Here is an 18,969-nt window from a genome sequence, read left to right on the forward strand (position 1 = left end):
CTGACTCATCTCTGTTACTCGTCTTCAGCAAGTTACGTTTTACGATGGTTTATTGTGAAGGTGAGCAAAGCCAAAACAACAATTTTATGTATGTGTACATGCATGACATTTCAAACCACTGGGCAGAATTAAGCTGCTACTCGTGCTGCAAGTAAGAACTTACAGATTAATTAATTTAAGAATAATTAATTCACCTTAATCAAAACAGTGTCGCAAATTTAATTGCATCCTTAATTACCCAAAAAGCAGCAAACCTTAGTAAAGTTGCAATGATTTCCATCACCGGAATTTTGTGGATACTTTTGTATCTGGTTGTTTTCTTCGTCATGTTATTCGTCTATTCGATTATCAGAGAAAATTTGTACTTCCGGTCGAAGAAAGTCTTGAACATGGGAAACATTGTAATAACTGCCTTCTACTACTTGATCTACAAGAAAAAAGGCAGACTTGCCATCATTCAAGTGAGTTACGAACAAATGAAAAAAGCGCAAGTGTCCATTGCGGGGAAAATGGTGATGGGGGTCGCTAATTACTTTGTTATAGATTCAGACATGTTGAAGCAAATTCTTGTCAAAGATTTCGATCATTTTGTGAACCGTCGTTTCCAAATGTCTGAGCATGACATTCTCGCGAATAAGATGCTCATTTTTCAGAATGATGAGAAGTGGAAGTCATTGAGATCAAAAATGAGCCCGACTTTCACCACGGGAAAGATTAAGCGTCTCTTCTCCCTGTTCAACGACAGTGCAAAGAAGTTGGTGAAATATGTCGACGAAAGGATGGCGGAGTCGACCGATGGCGAAATCGACTTGGGCGAAGGATACTCAAAATTCACAATGGACACGATCGCCTCCGCCGTTTGTGGCATGAACTCGCAAGCGTTCGATCAAACTGAACACTCGCTTTTTGAGTTAATGGGAAAAAAGCTGCAAATTACTTTTAACTCGAAGAATATTTTCAAGTTTTTGATCCTGCTCGGATTTTCCAAAATTTCTAAGGGAGCTGGCATTACAATGTTTGAGGAGGATATGCACCAATTTTTCGCACGTGCGATCAAATCGTCGATTAAAGAGAGAAACGAAACGGGCCAAAAAGGGAACGACTTTATTCAGTTGATGTTGGAGGTGAGGGAAGATAAGCTGAAGACGGATGAAAGTGAGTTGGACAGTTTTGAGAAGGATGCCATCATAAAGAGCGAGGTCAAAGGTCAAGTGTCGACTGCCGACCTGTTGGATGATGACGGAATAGTGTCAAATTGCGTACTATTCATTTTGGCTGGATTTGATACGACACAATCACTTTTGTTATTTTGTGCCTATGCCCTCGCAATTTATCCCGAAATTCAGGAAAAGCTGAGGACGGAAGTTGAAGCCGTTTTGGATGAAAATGATGGCGATTTCACCTATGATTCGATACACAAGATGACGTACCTCGACATGGTCATTAATGGTGAGCATTAGTAATGAGTAGTGTTCTTTCGAATTCACTTAATATATTTGGGTACATTTGTGTACAAATTTTGTACTTGCAGAATACTTAATTGGCATATATGCATTTCTTATGTAAAATTCCAGAAACCCTGCGATTTTACCCACCCGCCCCCACTACGGATCGAGCTTGCACTCAAGATTGCTCGCTTCCTGGTACTGATATCACTATTAAGAAAGGAGAAGTAGTGATAGTTCCGATATTTGGAATTCATCACGACGAACGGTACTATCCAGAACCCGAAAAGTTTGATCCTGAGCGATTCTCACCGGAAAATAAGGGAAAAATTAACACCTACGCTTTCCTTCCGTTCGGACAAGGGCCTAGAAATTGCATTGGTGAGAGAATGATTTAACATATCAATTGGAAATACAAGTATTTGCAATATTCCTTGACAAAATTATTATGGTTTTTGCAGGAATGAGATTTGCATTGACGGAGGTGAAGCTGGCGATTGCCCAACTCGTTCACAATTTTGATATCGAACCCTCCAAAAGAACGCTAATTCCGATGGCATATCAAAATGCAGGATCTCTGAAACCCAAGGATGGAACGATGTGGCTGGCCCTCAAGCGAAGGACTCCTGCAGTTGACTGAAAAGTAGTGAAAAGTCTTTAACTTTCCGTGAAGTATTATGTAAATATATCTAATCATTACTTTATGAAGAAATGAATTGTAGCCAGACTTAACTTTGGGTACAAAAAATAAGTTTCCATTTTCATAATCGCTATTTCTTAATTTTCCACTATTTCTATAAATCTCAGGAATAAAGTATCGACAGTTGTTTAATTTATGCAATAATTTTTATTCGAGTTGAAATTAAAATATATGCATGCATACCAGACAAAATATACATTCGTATTGATTAGACAGTTCCATTTGAACTAAAATTTATATCCTGATCTTTCCAGCATTATCTTTTAATTCTATTGACAATTCCGTCACCAATAAAATTACAAACATTGACCGAAGATTATTCAACAGCTTGATATACAAAACAAGGCCATTTTATTGTTTTCATGTTTAACTCAAGCAGATAACGAGCTTGATATATGCATATGGTATAGTAACTCTATTATTACCTGTTTTTGCGGCATTGTCCTTTTCATGGTCAACTTTACGATGATTTGCCATATGATGAAAGATTGCAAGCCCATTTCTGACTCATGTAGCAAAAAAACTGAGCGAAACTGGGCTCTTCTAGAAGCATAACGACAGAGGAATACAATGTACCATGCCTCTTATTTGATGGAGCAGATGATGCAAAATGCTAAATTCATGTCCGTTAAATACCAGCAAGTATCTGTATTCTGCACGCTGCTGTCAACCCCTGTGCAAACTGCTCTTTGCTACAACTGAATATTGAAAATGTAAGTAAATTTCGTTAAAAACTGGTCACAAAAATATTAAATAAGTATAAATATTAAATCCCTAGATTAATTAACCATGATTGCCTTTACGGATGCATTATGGATCTTCGTATTTCTCATCTTCTTCCTCATTTCATACCTCGTTTATGCTGCTTTTCGAGAAAGCCGGTACTTTCACTCGAGGAATATTTTCTACTTGGGCCACGCTTTTTACAACATGTTCTACCTAATGCTTTGGAAGAAGAATAGCATGTTTGATGTAGTCCAGTCAAATTACGATAAAATGACAAAAGTTGGTGCCAAGGTGGGAGGAAATACCGAAATGCGCAAGAAAAACTATATGGTGACAGATTTGGATATTTTAAAACACGTCTTCGTAAAAGATTTTGACCATTTCGTGAACCGGCGTGGGTTCTCCATGCCCGAAAGCGACCTTCTCGTCAAGAAGATGCTCATCTTTCTCAATGACGACAAGTGGAAGGGGTTGAGGTCAAAGTTGAGTCCTACTTTCACCACGGGAAAAATCAAGCGTCTCTTCTCCCTGTTCAACGACAGTTCAAAGAAGTTGGTAAAATATGTCGACGAAAGGATGGAGGAATCCGCCGATGGCGAAATTGATTTGGGCGACGGATACTCAAAGTTCACAATGGATACGATCGCCTCCGCCGTTTGTGGCATGAATTCGCAAGCATTCGATCAAACGGAACCCTCAATTTTTGAACTGATGGGAAAAAAGATGCAAGTTTCTTTCAGTCCGAAAAGTATAATAAACTTTATGATTATGTTCAATTTTCCAAAGTTTGCTTCGTGGATGGGAATGTCGATGTTTGGGGCGGAGATGTACCAGTTTTTCGCAGGTGCGATTAAGTCTTCGGTTAAAGAGAGAACTAAAACGGGACAAAAAGGCAACGACTTTATTCAGTTGATGTTGGAGGTGAGGGAAGATAAGCTAAAAACGGATGAAAGTGAGTTGGACACTTTTGAGAAGGATGCGATCATAAAGAGCGAGGTCAAGGGTCAGGCGTCGACTGCCGAACTTTTGGATGATGACGGCATCGTTTCGAATTGCGTGCTTTTTATCCTCGCCGGATTTGACACGACACAATCGCTTTTGTTGTTTTGTGCATATGTGCTCGCTATTTACCCAGACATTCAGGACAAATTGAGGAAAGAAATTGAAACCGCATTAGAAGAGAACGACGGCGATTTCACTTACGAGTCGATACATAAAATGACGTACCTCGACATGGTCATAAATGGTATAGCACAAAGACATCAATAAATTCTTATATGTCCATCTTTTAAAACCCGGCTTAAATAAATGTCGTACATTTTTGCAGAAACTTTACGGTTTTATCCACCGGCTCCCTTCACAGACAGAGGTTGCACGCAAGACTACTTACTTCCTGGTACTGATATCACTGTCAAAAAAGGAGAGGCAATAATGGTTCCGATAATCGGAATTCATCACGACGAACGATACTATCCAGAACCCGAAAAGTTTGATCCTGAGCGATTCTCACAAGAAAATAAGGAGAAAATTAACACCTACGCTTTCCTTCCGTTCGGACAAGGGCCAAGAAATTGCATTGGTGAGAAAATTTGTATTAATTATTGACAACATTCCGACGCTAATATGTAAATTTACGCATTACGGTTTTTACAGGAATGAGATTTGCGTTGACCGAAGTGAAGCTGGCGATTGCTCAACTTGTTCATAATTTTGATATCGAACCCTCCAAAAGAACTCTGATTCCGATGAAATATGACAATGCAGGATCTCTGAAACCAAAGGGTGGCATGTGGCTGGCCCTGAAACGAAGATCAGGGACAATTACAGGGTAGTTTTTGACTGAAAATATAATTATTAAATTGTCAGTACAGTAATGTGTAATTTTTAATTTACTTTTATAATAATTATTAATTTCGATTATATTTTATTTATACGTGTCACTCTTCTTTAAACTTAAGTATCTTCATTTAATTTGCATATTTAAGATTTATATGAAAATGTGAGTATTAAAATCTATAATAAAATGCTGAAAAATGAGTATGTTGAAAGGAAAATGTTAAATTTGGTTCGATAAATAAATCTGGTAACTAATTCTCCGGTAAAATAATTACGGCGTTTAATTCATACAATTCACAATAACATTTATTTCAGATAGATCCGTTTCAATTTTAAGTTAGTGCATTCTCCTATTTAACCTGCTCGACACAACTCTAATCCTAAATACGATTGACTATTTCATTGCTAAAATCAAAAATACATATGAAAATTGTTTTATCAGTGGACCACTAATTGCAATGCTGCACAAAAAACGTCCTGGCAAGGTTATTTTATTAATACTGTTTTCATGTACTGTATTTTGCAACTCAACCAGCAACAAATCCACAAATTCTCTATATGCATATGCATATCTACGTATGGGACTTGCTGGACGACGTAAAATGTTTTAGCAGACATGCGCTAGTAGTGCAAATAAACTTGTGCAACATGTACCTAATCCATGAGCAGATGATGCTAAAATCTATCTACTGATCTTTCAATACAGCTAAATTTATTTAACTAGTAAACTTTTGAAATACGCGTTGAACCATTTTACATACACAAATAAGTACTTCTTGCAATTTTCTCTGTTCCACAAAACTTTGATCATACGTACTCTGCAAATTTCTACTGGAATGTAAGTAAACTTCATTATTCAGCCTAATAATCATAATCCACATTTTTCATGGAGCTAATGCATACCAATAATCTTAAAACCTTAGAACCTTAGAATCAAAACCGAAATTAATCATGATTGCTTTCACCGATATTTTGTGGATCTTCGTATTTCTCATCGTCTTTCTCACCTCATACCTCGCGTATTCCGATTTTAAAGATCGTCAATACTTTCACTCGAAGAAAATCTTCCACTTTAGTAACGGGATTTATAAAACAATATACTTCATGATCTACCTTATTTTGAAGAAAAAGCCCATGATGATTGTCTACCAAATGAATTACGACAAACTAAAAAGGGCTAACGCCAAGTTGGGTGGAAGAACCCAGTTCGGCAAGAAAAATTTTTTGGTGGCAGACTCAGATCTTATGAAACACATTCTTGTCAAAGATTATGACCATTTTGTTAATCGGGGTGGATTAAACATGCCAGAAAGCGACATTCTCGTCAAGAGGATGCTCATCTTTCTCAGTGATGAGAAGTGGAAGGGAATGAGATCGAAGTTGAGCCCGACTTTCACCACGGGAAAGATAAAGCGTCTCTTTTCCCTCTTCAACGACAGCGCCAAGAAGTTGATCAAATATGTCGACGAAAGGATGGCGGAGTCGACCGATGGCGAAATCGAGTTGGGCGACGGATACTCAAAATTCACAATGGACACGATCGCCTCCGCCGTTTGTGGCATGAACTCGCAAGCATTTGATCAAATTGAACCCTCAATTTTTGAGATGATGGGAAAAAAGCTGCAGCTTTCATTTAACGGGAGGACAATTCTCAAGTTTTTTGTCATGATCAGCTTTCCGAAATTTGCAGAACGGCTCGGGATTACATTATTTGGGAATGATGTGCACCAATTTTTTGCAGGTGCGATTAAGTCTTCGGTTAAAGAGAGAAATGACATGGGGCAAAAAGGCAACGACTTTATTCAATTGATGTTGGAGGCGAGGGAGGATAAGCTAAAAACGGATGAAAGTGAGTTGGACTCGTTTGAGAAGGATGCAATCATAAAGAGTGAGGTCAAAGGTCAAGCGTCGACTGCCAACTTGTTAGATGATGACGGGATAGTGTCAAATTGCGTACTATTCATTTTGGCCGGATTTGATACGACACAATCACTTCTGCTGTTTTGTGCATATTCTCTCGCACTTCATCCAGAAATTCAAGATAAGCTAAGGAAGGAAGTTGAAGCCGTTTTGGATGAAAATGATGGCGATTTCACATATGACTCAATACACAGAATGACATATCTCGATATGGTCATTAATGGTGAGTATAGAAATGTTCGTTCAAGTTGAATATGCCAAGTAAGTGATAAATTTGAAAATTGTATCGAAAAATTCCAGAAACCTTGAGATTTTACCCACCAGCACCAATGACGAATCGAACTTGCAGTCAAGACTACTTGATCCCAGGGACCGAAATGGTGGTGAAGAAAGGAGACGGCGTCATTATTCCAATCATGGCTATTCATCACGACGACCGGCATTATCCAGAACCTGAAAAGTTTGATCCTGAGAGGTTCTCACCGGAAAATAAGAGAAAACTTAACACTTATGCTTTCCTTGCGTTCGGTCAAGGGCCAAGAAATTGCATTGGTAATGAACCGATTAAACTAACATCAAGGAAAATCGGAAATGGTGAATTTTAGGTTTTTAATCGAATAGGAATGAGATTTGCATTGACCGAAGCGAAGCTGGCGATTGCCCAACTCGTCCATAATTTTGATATCGAACCCTCCAAAAGGACACCGATTCCGATGGAGTATCAAAATGCAGCAGCTCTGAAACCAAAGGAAGGCATGTGGCTGGCCCTGAAACGAAGATCGGGGACAATTGCAGGGTAGTTCTTGACTGAAATTATGATTATTAAAACACAAATTGCAATGAAACGAAGTTCGGGGCGAATTCTAACTAATCAGTGCATATTGCACTCCAAATTTACAAATCGTACCTGTTGACACATAAGTCGTTCCTACTTTTATTTGAATTTTAAAAATGACAATACAAACATAAAGTTGCTATTGACAAGGTCTTCTACTCTTGATTTATAAATATCCAAGATTATTTGACACTTTATCAATCTATAAGGTTACGACAAATGGCCGAGTTACAAAATAAATTTTCAATTTTAGAAAACTAAAAATTGTTGAAAATATGCCATTGGTTACAGTTTTGGAAATGTAATTTTGTAACCGTCATGTCCGTCATGTCCGTCCGATCATTTTACGATAACTTTCGTTAAACTCGGCCTAGCGACTTTAAATTTGGTATACATGTAGTATGTGACAAATGAGGAGTTAAGTTTGAAGATGGGCGAAATCAATTAAGTGGTTGACCTGTGGTGGTCATCTGGGTGGGTGGAGTATTTCAAAATCCTCGTTGAAAGCTGTAAACTGGCATTGAGATTGCTAATGGTGTCTAATTGAAGAATATGAATTTAAATTGGGAAAATTTCCGACTGGAGGGACCCGATACCATACCGATTTTTGAAAATTATCCATCGAGCTGAAATTAGTGCAGAGATTGCTAATGGCCCCTGATGAAAGAATATGAATTGAAATTTTTATGTGGAGGGACCTTTAAGGGGGTGACCCATATCGATTTTCAAAAATTGTATTAAAAAGATGAAATTCGCTCTAGACACTCGTAGAAGACTGAAATTTGGCACGAGTGGGGGTAGACCAGATTGAAAAATATGAAATATTAAGATTTTTTCCACAGAGATTTAACAAGGTGACCCACGCTGCTTTTTATACTGGTAGAATAAAAATAAAATTCGGTATCATGGGTAAGGGCACATCAGACTAAAGGATATGAATAATGTTCATATTCATTGAATATGAATATTTTTGTGGGCCCAGCCCAGAAGACTGAGACCGGTACTGGTTTTAAAATTGGTCAAGGAGCTGAAATTTTGCATGCTGGATTGTGGGAACATTTTTGCCGATTACGAATAGTAGTTGGTGCAGGTCGTCTGACTAAAATTTAGAAGCTGACACTGACCCTGACTCGGGCTAAACAAACGCTGCACACTGGGATTTCAAATTTAATTTTCGAAATAGTACCCTCGAGATTTTGATCTTAAAAAATCAAGCTAAAAATTACGATGATTTCATCTTAACGAATTAAATCTCTATGTTTGCCCATTCAAAAGTTATTAAAGGTCAAAGTCGTTGGTACACAGGCCCAGGGGACGTGTACCAACGAAATAAAAAATAATTATTTTTTTTGCAACTCCACCATTTGTCGCAACCGTTAAAAGACCCAAGCGTTACCTAGATACTAAATGTCAAGCAATCGTGGTAAATATCTAAACTCAGGATGATTTGAAACAATTTACACTAATGAAACACCGGCCGTAGCCGTTAGTGATTGAAGAATCCTGATCTAAACTAAATTCTTAGCAATAATATGCATGATACAAATTCAAAGTAATGCCTGTAAATTAATATTTCACCCTTGTCTCATTGCTACAAAATATATGGCTCGAATTCAACTTATTGTATCCATATATGTAAGTATGAGTGTATATATGAAAATACTTTTCTTACATAAGTCACAAAATCTGAAAACTTCAAAAAAATCAAAGACCAAACCCTTTACGTATATTTTTTTGATGGAAAATGTAAAATATAGTAACCTAAATATTCACATATTTGCAATCATTGAAACATATTTGAAGTACTTTATTTAATTTTTGAGTTAATTCACTTATTATCACAAATCGCGTTAAACGAGATCAAGGATTTGTTTGATTATGTCGCCATACGATTTTGATCATGTTTTAATTAAGGGTGTTGGAATATCCATACATAATTAAATCCTAACTGACAAAGATGTGTGCTAATAAATTTAATGCACTCACATTTTCTCATGACTCTCAAAAGAATAATTATGACTCCAATATTCACATTTTATTGAATGCCTGCGGTGGTGATCTTTTTCTGCCGAATGACTTGAATTCTATGGCACTGTGAATCTACTTCATTCAGTGTTTTTTGCTGCTCTTCTAATTGAAATTTGGATCAAGGATGTTCCTCCGAAATGACCGACGTGAACCTGCAATCACGAGTTGTAAAACCACATGACAAAATCCCGAGACAGACATGTTCTTTTGAAGTGTGGCGTTAAAATCATGGGATCCTCGCTAAATTTTAAATTGCTGCAAAAACGTCAGTATGTTACATCAGATATAACTTCGGTACATCACCAATCAGGACGGAGATAAACAAAAAATTAAGCCTGGCCTGCAGTGTGACAATTTACGAGCAAAAAAGGCAACTTGATTGTGTCATGTATCAAATACGTAAACAGTGGCCGCGGAAGCGTGGGGACAGAGGGGCAATGTCCCATTATCTGCCCATGTTATGAAAACGCCGTCCCTCCCCTATCCTACAATGTCCCCACTGCTTCCGCGGCCACTGTACGTACACGCATATTCGCTTAACCGAGTAACAAAGTTCCAGCCTTTCAACATCCATCATGTAGTAAAGGCAGCAAATCATAACCAATTATGCATCATCTGAAAAGCTTGGACATCTCCTTTGTATAGCAACGACATACCATGACCTTGGTTCATAGCATGGAATAGCACATCCTTACAAGATCGCTCATATGTAGGTTCATAGAGTCCGAATAGTATAAATTAATGACTGCCACCGGCCACCAGTGACACTTATGTCCGAGCCACAGGCAACATCACATTTAGAACTTAACCGTTTTACAATTACACATAAACTGGTAGTCTTTAGTTGCAACGCAATTGTTGCTTCAGTCTGTTGATATATTGTTTTAGGACAAACCAACAAAGAAAGCTCGCAAAAACCCAGTCTTAACATGTTTTTAATTCTGCTCGTCGTCTTCGTCTTGCTCCTGATTATTTTGGCTATACTACAAAATCGAAGTCACAAAGTGTTCTTTGAATCTCAAGGAATTCCATACCTCGGCCATGGCATGCTTCGCCTCATCATCAATACGCTTAGAGGGATTACTATCAACGAAGATGTTCGAAATCAGTACGCAAAATTTAAAGCTGATAAACACAAAATAGTCGGAGCGAAAGATTTTGGAACTTTGGCCCTCATGATACTCGATCCTGTACTGCTAAAGTCCATCCTGGTGAAAGATTTCGACCATTTTACCGACCGCCAAACCTTCCCGATGGCAGAAGAAGATTTCCTCCTGAGTAAAATGGTGTTCACTCAACGGGGCGAAAAGTGGAAGTCGTTGAGATCAAAGTTAAGCCCGACCCTTACGACGGGCAAGATTAAGCGATTGTTTCCCCTGTTTAACGAAAGTGGGAAAAAGATGGCAAAATTTGTCGAACAGGAAATATCAAGAAATGGTGAAGAGATAGATTTGACCTTAATTTACTCAAAGTTCACGATGGAAGTTATCGCCACGGCGGTTTGTGGGATGGACTCACAAGCATTTGCCTCCAAGGAGCCGTCCCTTTTTGAAAAAATGGGAGCAAGGTTGCAATTTTCGTTCGGAATTTTTAAAGTTATCCAGCTAATCTTGATCTTGATGGCGCCAAAGTTAGCGAATCTATGCAAAATGTCATTATTGGAGAGAGATGTAATTTCAAAATAAAAATGCTCCGACGCTTTCTTCGGGTACATAAAATTCTTGAACATAAAATTTCTTGTGATTTTAGGTTCAAGACTTTTTCGCTTCGGCCATAAAGAGTTCTATTCATGACCGGCAAGCAAAGAACGAGAAGAGGAACGACTTCATCCAGTTGATGTTGGAGGCGAGGGAGGGAAAGTTGAAGACGGAAGAAAATGAGTTGTCCTCCTTTGAAAAGGACGCTATCATCAAAGAGGACAAGTCTTCGGAGGAGTCAAAAATTTCGGCTAACGAATTATTGAATGATGACGTTATCGCTGCCAACGCGGTGCTGTTTATCCTCGGCGGATATGATACAACCCAATCGGTTTTACTATTTTGTGCTTATGCCCTCGCTTTAAATCAAGACGTCCAGGACAAATTAAGAGCGGAAGTGGACAATGTACTTGAAGAAAATGATTACGAATTTTCATACGATTCTCTCAACAGGATGACGTATCTCGAGATGGTTATTAATGGTATGAATTAACATTTACAATTTGGAATTATTTGCGCGTGTCACCTCATTTGGATATTTTGACGCGTTCGCGAGAGAGCTAGAGTTTATTCAACATGGAAAGCCCATATCGCCGAAAATTGGCATAATGAGATTTATACAAATGGGGTGACGAGTCTAATCCGAAGTAAGAGCACACTAGGTAAAATTGATCGCCTTTTTTAGAAACGCTGAGATTTTACCCACCAATGCTGACGGATCGAGGGTGCACAAAAGAGTATAAGATTCCTGGAACTGAATTCGTCCTAAAGAAAGGTCAAACCATCATAGTTCCAGTTTATGGGCTACATCACGATGCAGAGTATTTCCCGGAACCTGAAAAATTTAATCCGGAACGATTTTCTCCAGAAAATAAAGCTAAAATTAACCAGTGTGCATATGTCCCGTTTGGCGTTGGACCCAGAAATTGTGTCGGTATGAATTATAAATTTTTGTAATAATTTTTGGCACCCTTATAAAATCTCTAAATTTCAGGAATGAGGTTTGCTCTTGCCGAGGTGAAAGCCGCAATTTCTCATTTGGTTCACAACTTTCGTATTGAACCATCAAAGAAAACGAAGATTCCTGTGAAATTCACGACGACAAACGTGCTTAAACCGGCGGGGGGCATGTTTCTTGCTCTTCGCAAAATCCAGAATTAAGTTACACACCCACAATACAGTATTACATTAGAAATGGTATTATCTAGTTCCGAGTAATGCTCTTATGCTAAAAATAAGGACGATCTTTCACGTAATTCCTTATTTCGTTTGTATGTACCAATATCAGTATCAACACAAATTGATAATGTAGGAAACCCTGAAAGTTCTTCCTTGTTTCTTAGGTGAGGCATAGTAACCATGACCACATGAAAAAGTGCATGGTTACGGCGAAGCCTAAGAATGCATACAGACCCCCCCTCCCAAAGTTCCACTCAAGTTTGTGACAAAACGGCTAATCGTATCAAAATGGTGTAAAAGACAATCGTGCAGACCTTGCTGGGTAGATGATGCCCGTCAGGTCTAGAGACATGGCAATCTTATTTTAACGCATTTAAAATCGATTTTAAACTTTCAAACGACTGACAAATTCATTTTTTCCATGCAATGATAGTGCGAGACCCTGATTTTCATGTGCAGAAATCTATAACGCGTCATTTAAAGCAAACCCGAGCGAAATCGGATAAGAAATGAAAAACTTTTCTTGATGGTATCTGCAACCAGTTACGTTACTTCTATCAGTCCTCCATTACTTATCATGCATACCTAAATACGAGGTTTCCATTAGTAACCAACATAAGTGAAACAATTGAGACCTGTACTGGCATATGGAAATATGTACATCTACATATATTATGTGTATATCTAATATTTATGCACACTCTTAAGTTAAGAGTCTTAACTGAAGTTAAGAATGTACATTCTTAAAACCCGGTGCTAATCGTAACCAAACGGTGTACATATGCCACTTAACCAAAAGGTGATATGTTTTTCACAGCCTGATGATAAATCTTCCAGGCATGGGGACAAATTGTCACTAGCTAGTGTTAATTTTAGGTGAGACACCTTATTACCGCACGGTGAAGTCACATACGCACACCGTTTGGTGACGATTAACACCGGGTTTTTAAGAGTGTAATAGAACATGCAATAGCTCCGTACTAAAGTTTTGCCATATCGGCAGCAAATTTTTACGGACCGGTATAATTTTAATACCACGCAGAAACTTTGATACTGAGAAAACAATACCTACCTGAATATACCAGATTTCTACAGTGTATTTACACTTACATATAGGGAATTTATCTGATATGTAACGCATCCGCACTCAAAGGTTATAATTAATTTGGTATGCAATGCAATGCATCTATACCATAGGGGATGGTGAAGTGAATTTGGGAGGGACTCTTATTTTTAGGCTTAAAAACAAAAAAATAAATGAATTCTTAAAAAAAAGCTTAGGTGAGGCTTGCTTAAAAGAGGAAAACAAGCTGTTATCATCGTGTACTAAAATAATATGCGTAGTCAATGTTCATCTCACGATTTATAATTTTTGGCAAATATAACAGCAAATTATATGCGTTTGGGACAATTTGCCTCGCCGTGGGCCAGTTTGTGATACGAAGAATTAAAATATATTTTAAAATTTATTAGTGTCCAATGTCGATAAATAATTCATACGGAATGATGCGGGATTTAGTTAATTTCATTATTAATAATCGCTTGCTGATCAAATTTACGAAGTGTGGGTTATTTATAATATAAAATATCATAGTTCAGAACACTTAATTTTTCAACTATATGTAGGCTGATTTTTGAAACATATTCATGGAAGTCATCAAAGATAACAGAATCAAATAATAACGAAGTTTAATTATTGCAATACGTATCATAGCTAAATATAGTTCAAATTTAGCTATGATCATTAAAAGATATATTTATATCAAACATTTAATCACGGCCCACGGCGAGGTATATTGTCCCAAACGCATATAATTTGCTGTTATATTTGCCAAAAATTATAAATCGTGAGATGAACATTGACTACGCATATTATTTTAGTACACGATGATAACAGCTTGTTTTCCTCTTTTAAGCAAGCCTCACCTAAGCTTTTTTTTAAGAATTCATTTATTTTTAAAAATCTAAATTCCAACAAGTTTTGAACTCACGAACCTATGCAAGTGTATAAATAACTGCCAATAAATCATTTCGAGAAGCTATCCAGAAAACCGATTAATATTAGTAACATTCCGTCCTAGTCATGAATTCATGAAAATTTGTAGTCAATACTAGTGTAGTCAATACTTTAATTAGTCCTATTTAATAACCCATTATAATTTGCGACATTTGGAATTTGCATATTTAATAAGCTTCGCCATTCTCCTTCAATTCTCACAATCTACGTTTTTCATGGAGCTAATGTATATGCACACATATTAAAACCTTATAGTAATCAAGTGATAAACAGTGGCAAATAAACTAACAAACGGTTATAAAGTACACTCATTTGTTGTTATCAATTTACTTGAGTAGGTAAAAGTGCTCTGAATCGCTTCAATTAAGCATAGCAATATTGCATTTTAATTGCTTCTTCTGTCGTGTATGATGCATGCTTTCCTGAAAAATTTTGTTTTGGGAGAAGGCTCCTTTATTGATTTAGGTCTTTTGGCAGCTTCAACGACTGACGACGAAATCAAATCAAGTACCAAACCTGTTATAAATATTTTTGCTGAAAAACATGAAGTACTGTAGCCTAGAAAAAACAATATAAGCGTATTCGAATTTTACACAATTTAAGTACTTTATTTAATTTTTGACCTAAAGTTAGTACCACGGTTCACACTAAATGAAATCAAGGATTGATTATGTCACAATAAAATAGATTTTAGCGTTTTGGTCATGTCTTAATTACAAAACCATCAAAGTGTTGGAATATGTATACATAATTGTTTAATTAAATCGCTTTACTATACATTGTTAAATCATAAACTGCATGACAAAGACGTGCTAATTTAATGCACTCATGACTGTCAAAAAAAATAGTTATGACATCAATATTCAGCTTCTTCTTTTCCACAGTTGACAGTGTTTTTTGCTCCTCTAACTGAAGGTTGGACCGAGGACCTCAGCAATAGAAATGACAGACGCGATACTCTGTAATGACGAGCTATGCAAGCACATGACAGATAAATATGTTCTTATGAAGTGGCGTTAAAATCAAGCAATATTCACTAAATTGCTGCAAAAACATGCATGTTACGTCAGATATAAATTCGGTACATCACCAACCAGCAGAAGATATACAAAAAATAAGACTTGCCTGCAGTTGGCAGCGTGAAGGTTTGCTATGAAGTTTACGAGTAAGTGGGCAACTTGGTTTTATTTACGTAATACATATGTACATACATACTTATCCGTTTTTTTGCGATTAACAAAATTCCAGCGTTTTATATATTCAATATATGTGAAGGTTGCAAAATGTAAACACATTATACTCGTGTGTACATTACACATTTTGCTTGCATCATCTGAAAAGAATAGACATGTAGCAGTCCATCTCTTTAGCATGTAAATGTATAGCAACAACATCATACAGAGTCCTAATATTCCAAATTAATGACTGACGCCAACGCCAGTGACAGTCATGTCCGAGCCACACTCTGCATCACATTAAAAACGTAACAATTCTAATTTTCTACATCAACTGGTAGTATTTTTAAGGTAATTGTTGATGTTATTTTAGGATTTTTTACGCCAAACCATCAAAGAACTGGGTTTATTACACACTCGTGTAGCAAAAACTGATAGCCTTTGTAAGGCAATTGTTATTCGAGTCTCTTGAAATGTCATTTTAGGATTTTCGACGCCAAACCAACAAAGAACTTCGTTACATTATAAAACACTCGTGTAGCTAAAACCTGCGCTAAAATGTTTTTAATTCTACTCGTCGTCTTCATCTTGCTCCTGATTATTTTGGCCGTACTACAAAATCGAAGTCACAAAGTGTTCTTTGAATCTCAAGGAATTCCATACCTCGGCCATGGCATGCTTCGCCTCATCATCAATACGCTTAGAGGGATCACTATCAACGAAGATGTTCGAAATCAGTACGCAAAATTTAAAGCGGAAAACCACAAAATGGCCGGTGGAAAAGATTTCGGAACCGTGGCCCTCATGATACTCGATCCTGAACTGCTGAAGTCCATCCTGGTGAAAGATTTTGACCATTTTACTGACCGTCAAACCTTCCCGATGGCGGAAGACGATTTCCTTCTGAATAAAATGGTGTTAACTCAAAAAGGCGACAAATGGAAGTCGTTGAGATCAAAGTTAAGTCCGACATTTACGACGGGCAAGATTAAGCGATTGTTTCCCCTGTTCAACGAAAGTGGGAAAAGGATGGCAAAATTTGTCGAACAGGAAATATCAAGAAATGGTGAAGAGATAGATTTGACCTTAATTTACTCAAAGTTCACGATGGAAGTTATCGCCACGGCGGTTTGTGGGATGGACTCGCAAGCTTTCGCCTCCAAGGACCCGTCCCTTTTTGAAAAAATGGGAGCAAGATTGCAGTTCTCGTTCGGAATTTTTAAAGTTATCCAACTAATCTTAATCTTAATGGCGCCCAAGTTAGCGAATCTCTGTAGAATGTCGTTATTGGAGAGAGATGTAAATTCAAAAATAAAAATGCTACCAAGCTTTCTTTGGGTACATCAAGTTCTTGTAATTTTAGGTTCAAGACTTTTTCGCTTTGGCGATAAAGAGTTCCATTCATGACCGTCAAGCAAAGAACGAGAAGAGGAACGACTTCATCCAGTTGATGTTGGAGGCGAGGGAGGGGAAGTTGAAAACGGAAGAAAGTGAATTGTCCTCGTTTGAAAAGGACGCTATCATCAAAGAAGACAAATCTTCGGAGGAGTCAAAAATTTCGGCAAGCGAATTATTGAATGATGACGTTATCGCTGCAAATGCGGTGCTTTTTATCCTCGGTGGATATGATACGACGCAGTCGGTTTTGCTCTTTTGTGCTTATGCCCTCGCTTTAAATCCAGACGTCCAGGAGAAATTGAGGGCGGAAGTGGACACTGTACTTGAGGAAAATGATTACGAATTTTCATACGATTCTCTCAACAGGATGACGTACCTTGAGATGGTTATTAATGGTATGCATTAACATTCGCAATTTGGAATTATTTGTTCATTTGGATATTTTGACGTATTCATGAAAATTGACATAGTGAGAAGTATGCAAATGAGGTGACAAGTCTAAGTAAGAGCACAGTAGTTAAAATTGAACGCCTTTTTTAGAAACGCTAAGGTTTTACCCACCAATGCTGACGGATCGGGGTTGTACAAAAGAGTATAAGATTCCTGGAACTGAGTTCGTCCTCAAAAAAGGTCAAGGCATCATAATTCCAGTTTATGGGCTACATCACGACGCAGAGTATTTCCCAGAACCTGAAAAATTCGATCCGGAACGATTTTCCCCAGAAAATAAAGCTAAAATTAATCAGTATGCATATATCCCTTTTGGCGTTGGACCCAGAAATTGCGTCGGTATGAATTTTAAAGTTTTGTAAAAATTGTTAGCACATTTTAAATAATTTCTCAATTTCAGGAATGAGATTTGCTCTGGCCGAGGTGAAAGCTGCAATTTCTCATTTGGTTCATAACTTTCATATTGAGCCATCAAAGAAAACGAAGATTCCTGTGAAGTTCACGACGACCACAGTGCTTAAACCGGTGGGGGGCATGTTTCTTGCCCTTCGTAAAATTCAGCATTAAGTTACACACTCACAATGTAGTATTACATGAGAAATTAATGACGAGGATCTTAAAAAGAAAGACGATCTTTCACGTAATTCCTTCTTTCCTTTGTATGTATCAGTATCACCACAAATTCACAATTTAGGAAACCCTGAAAGTTCTTCCTTGTTTTTAAAAATTAAATTCCAACAGCTTAAGTTACGAACCTACCTATACAAGTTGTATAAATAACTGCCAATAAATCATGTCGATAAGCTGTCAAGAAAACCGATTAATATTATTTAGCAGGATTCCGTCCTAGTCATGAATTCTTGAAAATTTATTTTTTGTAATGAATTTCTGTCAAAAGTTGAATCAGTCCTTGGACTTGAATATGTGGTCCATTACAAATTGTGAGAATGTGGATTGTGGGTTTTCACCAATTTTCATAGAGCTAATGCATATGTACGTATATTTATATTAAACCCTTAGAATAATCAAGGAAAAATCAGTGGTAAATAAACTAACAAACAGTTATAAAGTAGTCATTTGTTGTTATCAATTTACTTGAGTAGGTAAAAGTTCTCTGAATCTCTTCAATTAAGTATAGCAATATTGCATTTTAAATGTATCCTTTTTATGATGCCCTCCTGAAAAATTGTTTTGCTCCTTTGGCAATTAACACAAAATGGATTAGGGTATTTTGGCAGCTTCAACGACGAAATCAAGTACCAAACCTTGGATGAATATGTTTCCTCGAAAATATGAGTATTCGCATTTTTCGCATTTTTCGCATTTTATGCATGTACTTTATTTAATTTTTGACCTAAAGTTTACCACAGTTCTGAGTTCACACTAAACGAGCATTTGCTTGATCACGTCACCGTAAAATTAGTTTTTAGGGTTTTGATCATGTTTTAATTACGGAATCATCAAAGTGTTGGAATATGCATACATATTTGTTTAATTAAATCCCTTCATAATACTATACATCTAGTTATTAAATCCTAACTAACAAATTCATATGTATTAATT

At 37.2% G+C, this 18,969-nt stretch overlaps 5 protein-coding genes across 10 annotated transcripts; all 5 read left to right on the top strand.

Moving 5' to 3' along the window:
* Nucleotides 1–70: 70 nt before the first annotated feature.
* On the top strand, nucleotides 71–2,464 carry LOC110853662 (cytochrome P450 9e2). Its single transcript, XM_022101971.2, has 3 exons — nucleotides 71–1,449; nucleotides 1,575–1,826; nucleotides 1,907–2,464. Exons 1-3 carry the CDS (start codon nucleotides 270–272, stop codon nucleotides 2,083–2,085), a joined length of 1,611 nt encoding a protein of 536 aa, XP_021957663.2. The 5' UTR covers nucleotides 71–269; the 3' UTR covers nucleotides 2,086–2,464.
* Nucleotides 2,465–2,712: 248 nt separating this feature from the next.
* Nucleotides 2,713–4,978, top strand: LOC110853658 (cytochrome P450 9e2). Its single transcript, XM_022101965.2, has 4 exons — nucleotides 2,713–2,858; nucleotides 2,924–4,117; nucleotides 4,199–4,450; nucleotides 4,525–4,978. The coding sequence occupies exons 2-4, from the start codon at nucleotides 2,935–2,937 to the stop codon at nucleotides 4,701–4,703; spliced, it is 1,614 nt and encodes a 537-aa protein (XP_021957657.1). The 5' UTR covers nucleotides 2,713–2,858; nucleotides 2,924–2,934; the 3' UTR covers nucleotides 4,704–4,978.
* Nucleotides 4,979–5,301: 323 nt separating this feature from the next.
* On the top strand, nucleotides 5,302–9,460 carry LOC110853590 (cytochrome P450 6a2). 3 transcript variants are annotated; one of them, XM_022101876.2, is made up of 5 exons: nucleotides 5,302–5,545; nucleotides 5,631–6,850; nucleotides 6,928–7,179; nucleotides 7,249–7,671; nucleotides 8,863–9,460. In XM_022101876.2, the coding sequence occupies exons 2-4, from the start codon at nucleotides 5,659–5,661 to the stop codon at nucleotides 7,425–7,427; spliced, it is 1,623 nt and encodes a 540-aa protein (XP_021957568.2). In that variant the 5' UTR covers nucleotides 5,302–5,545; nucleotides 5,631–5,658; the 3' UTR covers nucleotides 7,428–7,671; nucleotides 8,863–9,460. The 3 variants fall into 3 exon arrangements, with proteins under 3 accessions (XP_021957568.2, XP_035710553.1, XP_035710554.1); XM_035854660.1 differs by having other exon boundaries at nucleotides 7,249–7,612; XM_035854661.1 differs by having other exon boundaries at nucleotides 7,249–7,612; nucleotides 8,904–9,460.
* Nucleotides 9,461–10,060: 600 nt separating this feature from the next.
* On the top strand, nucleotides 10,061–14,690 carry LOC110853661 (cytochrome P450 9e2). 3 transcript variants are annotated; one of them, XM_035854664.1, is made up of 5 exons: nucleotides 10,061–11,160; nucleotides 11,240–11,669; nucleotides 11,873–12,121; nucleotides 12,182–12,367; nucleotides 14,346–14,690. In XM_035854664.1, exons 1-4 carry the CDS (start codon nucleotides 10,420–10,422, stop codon nucleotides 12,346–12,348), a joined length of 1,587 nt encoding a protein of 528 aa, XP_035710557.1. In that variant the 5' UTR covers nucleotides 10,061–10,419; the 3' UTR covers nucleotides 12,349–12,367; nucleotides 14,346–14,690. The 3 variants fall into 3 exon arrangements, 2 of the variants coding, with proteins under 2 accessions (XP_035710557.1, XP_035710556.1); XM_035854663.1 differs by having other exon boundaries at nucleotides 10,075–11,160; nucleotides 12,182–12,384; XR_004835491.1 differs by having other exon boundaries at nucleotides 10,100–11,160; nucleotides 12,182–13,647.
* A 1,019-nt stretch (nucleotides 14,691–15,709) lies between these two features.
* On the top strand, nucleotides 15,710–18,478 carry LOC110853659 (cytochrome P450 9e2). Of its 2 annotated transcripts, XM_022101966.2 has the most exons (5): nucleotides 15,710–15,866; nucleotides 15,932–16,857; nucleotides 16,922–17,351; nucleotides 17,497–17,745; nucleotides 17,807–18,478. In XM_022101966.2, exons 2-5 carry the CDS (start codon nucleotides 16,117–16,119, stop codon nucleotides 17,971–17,973), a joined length of 1,587 nt encoding a protein of 528 aa, XP_021957658.1. In that variant the 5' UTR covers nucleotides 15,710–15,866; nucleotides 15,932–16,116; the 3' UTR covers nucleotides 17,974–18,478. The 2 variants fall into 2 exon arrangements, with proteins under 2 accessions (XP_021957658.1, XP_035710555.1); XM_035854662.1 differs by having other exon boundaries at nucleotides 15,725–16,857.
* The last annotated feature ends 491 nt before the right edge of the window (nucleotides 18,479–18,969 follow it).

The sequence above is a fragment of the Folsomia candida genome, unplaced genomic scaffold, assembly GCF_002217175.1.
Source record: "Folsomia candida strain VU population unplaced genomic scaffold, ASM221717v1 Fcan01_Sc008, whole genome shotgun sequence".
Classification (NCBI taxonomy): Eukaryota; Metazoa; Arthropoda; class Collembola; order Entomobryomorpha; family Isotomidae; genus Folsomia; species Folsomia candida.

Excerpts from the sequence above, each read along its gene's own strand:
- LOC110853662 (XM_022101971.2), top strand. The coding sequence starts at position 270 with ATGATTTCCATCACCGGAATTTTGTGGATACTTTTGTATCTGGTTGTT. Across the intron at positions 1,450-1,574 it reads CCTCGACATGGTCATTAATG|AAACCCTGCGATTTTACCCA; the intron begins GTGAGCATTAGT and ends GTAAAATTCCAG. Across the intron at positions 1,827-1,906 it reads AGGGCCTAGAAATTGCATTG|GAATGAGATTTGCATTGACG; the intron begins GTGAGAGAATGA and ends TGGTTTTTGCAG.
- LOC110853659 (XM_022101966.2), top strand. The coding sequence starts at position 16,117 with ATGTTTTTAATTCTACTCGTCGTCTTCATCTTGCTCCTGATTATTTTG. Across the intron at positions 17,352-17,496 it reads CCTTGAGATGGTTATTAATG|AAACGCTAAGGTTTTACCCA; the intron begins GTATGCATTAAC and ends CGCCTTTTTTAG. Across the intron at positions 17,746-17,806 it reads TGGACCCAGAAATTGCGTCG|GAATGAGATTTGCTCTGGCC; the intron begins GTATGAATTTTA and ends TCTCAATTTCAG.
- LOC110853590 (XM_022101876.2), top strand. The coding sequence starts at position 5,659 with ATGATTGCTTTCACCGATATTTTGTGGATCTTCGTATTTCTCATCGTC. Across the intron at positions 6,851-6,927 it reads TCTCGATATGGTCATTAATG|AAACCTTGAGATTTTACCCA; the intron begins GTGAGTATAGAA and ends GAAAAATTCCAG. Across the intron at positions 7,180-7,248 it reads AGGGCCAAGAAATTGCATTG|GAATGAGATTTGCATTGACC; the intron begins GTAATGAACCGA and ends TTAATCGAATAG.
- LOC110853658 (XM_022101965.2), top strand. The coding sequence starts at position 2,935 with ATGATTGCCTTTACGGATGCATTATGGATCTTCGTATTTCTCATCTTC. Across the intron at positions 4,118-4,198 it reads CCTCGACATGGTCATAAATG|AAACTTTACGGTTTTATCCA; the intron begins GTATAGCACAAA and ends ACATTTTTGCAG. Across the intron at positions 4,451-4,524 it reads AGGGCCAAGAAATTGCATTG|GAATGAGATTTGCGTTGACC; the intron begins GTGAGAAAATTT and ends CGGTTTTTACAG.
- LOC110853661 (XM_035854664.1), top strand. The coding sequence starts at position 10,420 with ATGTTTTTAATTCTGCTCGTCGTCTTCGTCTTGCTCCTGATTATTTTG. Across the intron at positions 11,161-11,239 it reads TGTCATTATTGGAGAGAGAT|GTTCAAGACTTTTTCGCTTC; the intron begins GTAATTTCAAAA and ends TTGTGATTTTAG. Across the intron at positions 11,670-11,872 it reads TCTCGAGATGGTTATTAATG|AAACGCTGAGATTTTACCCA; the intron begins GTATGAATTAAC and ends CGCCTTTTTTAG.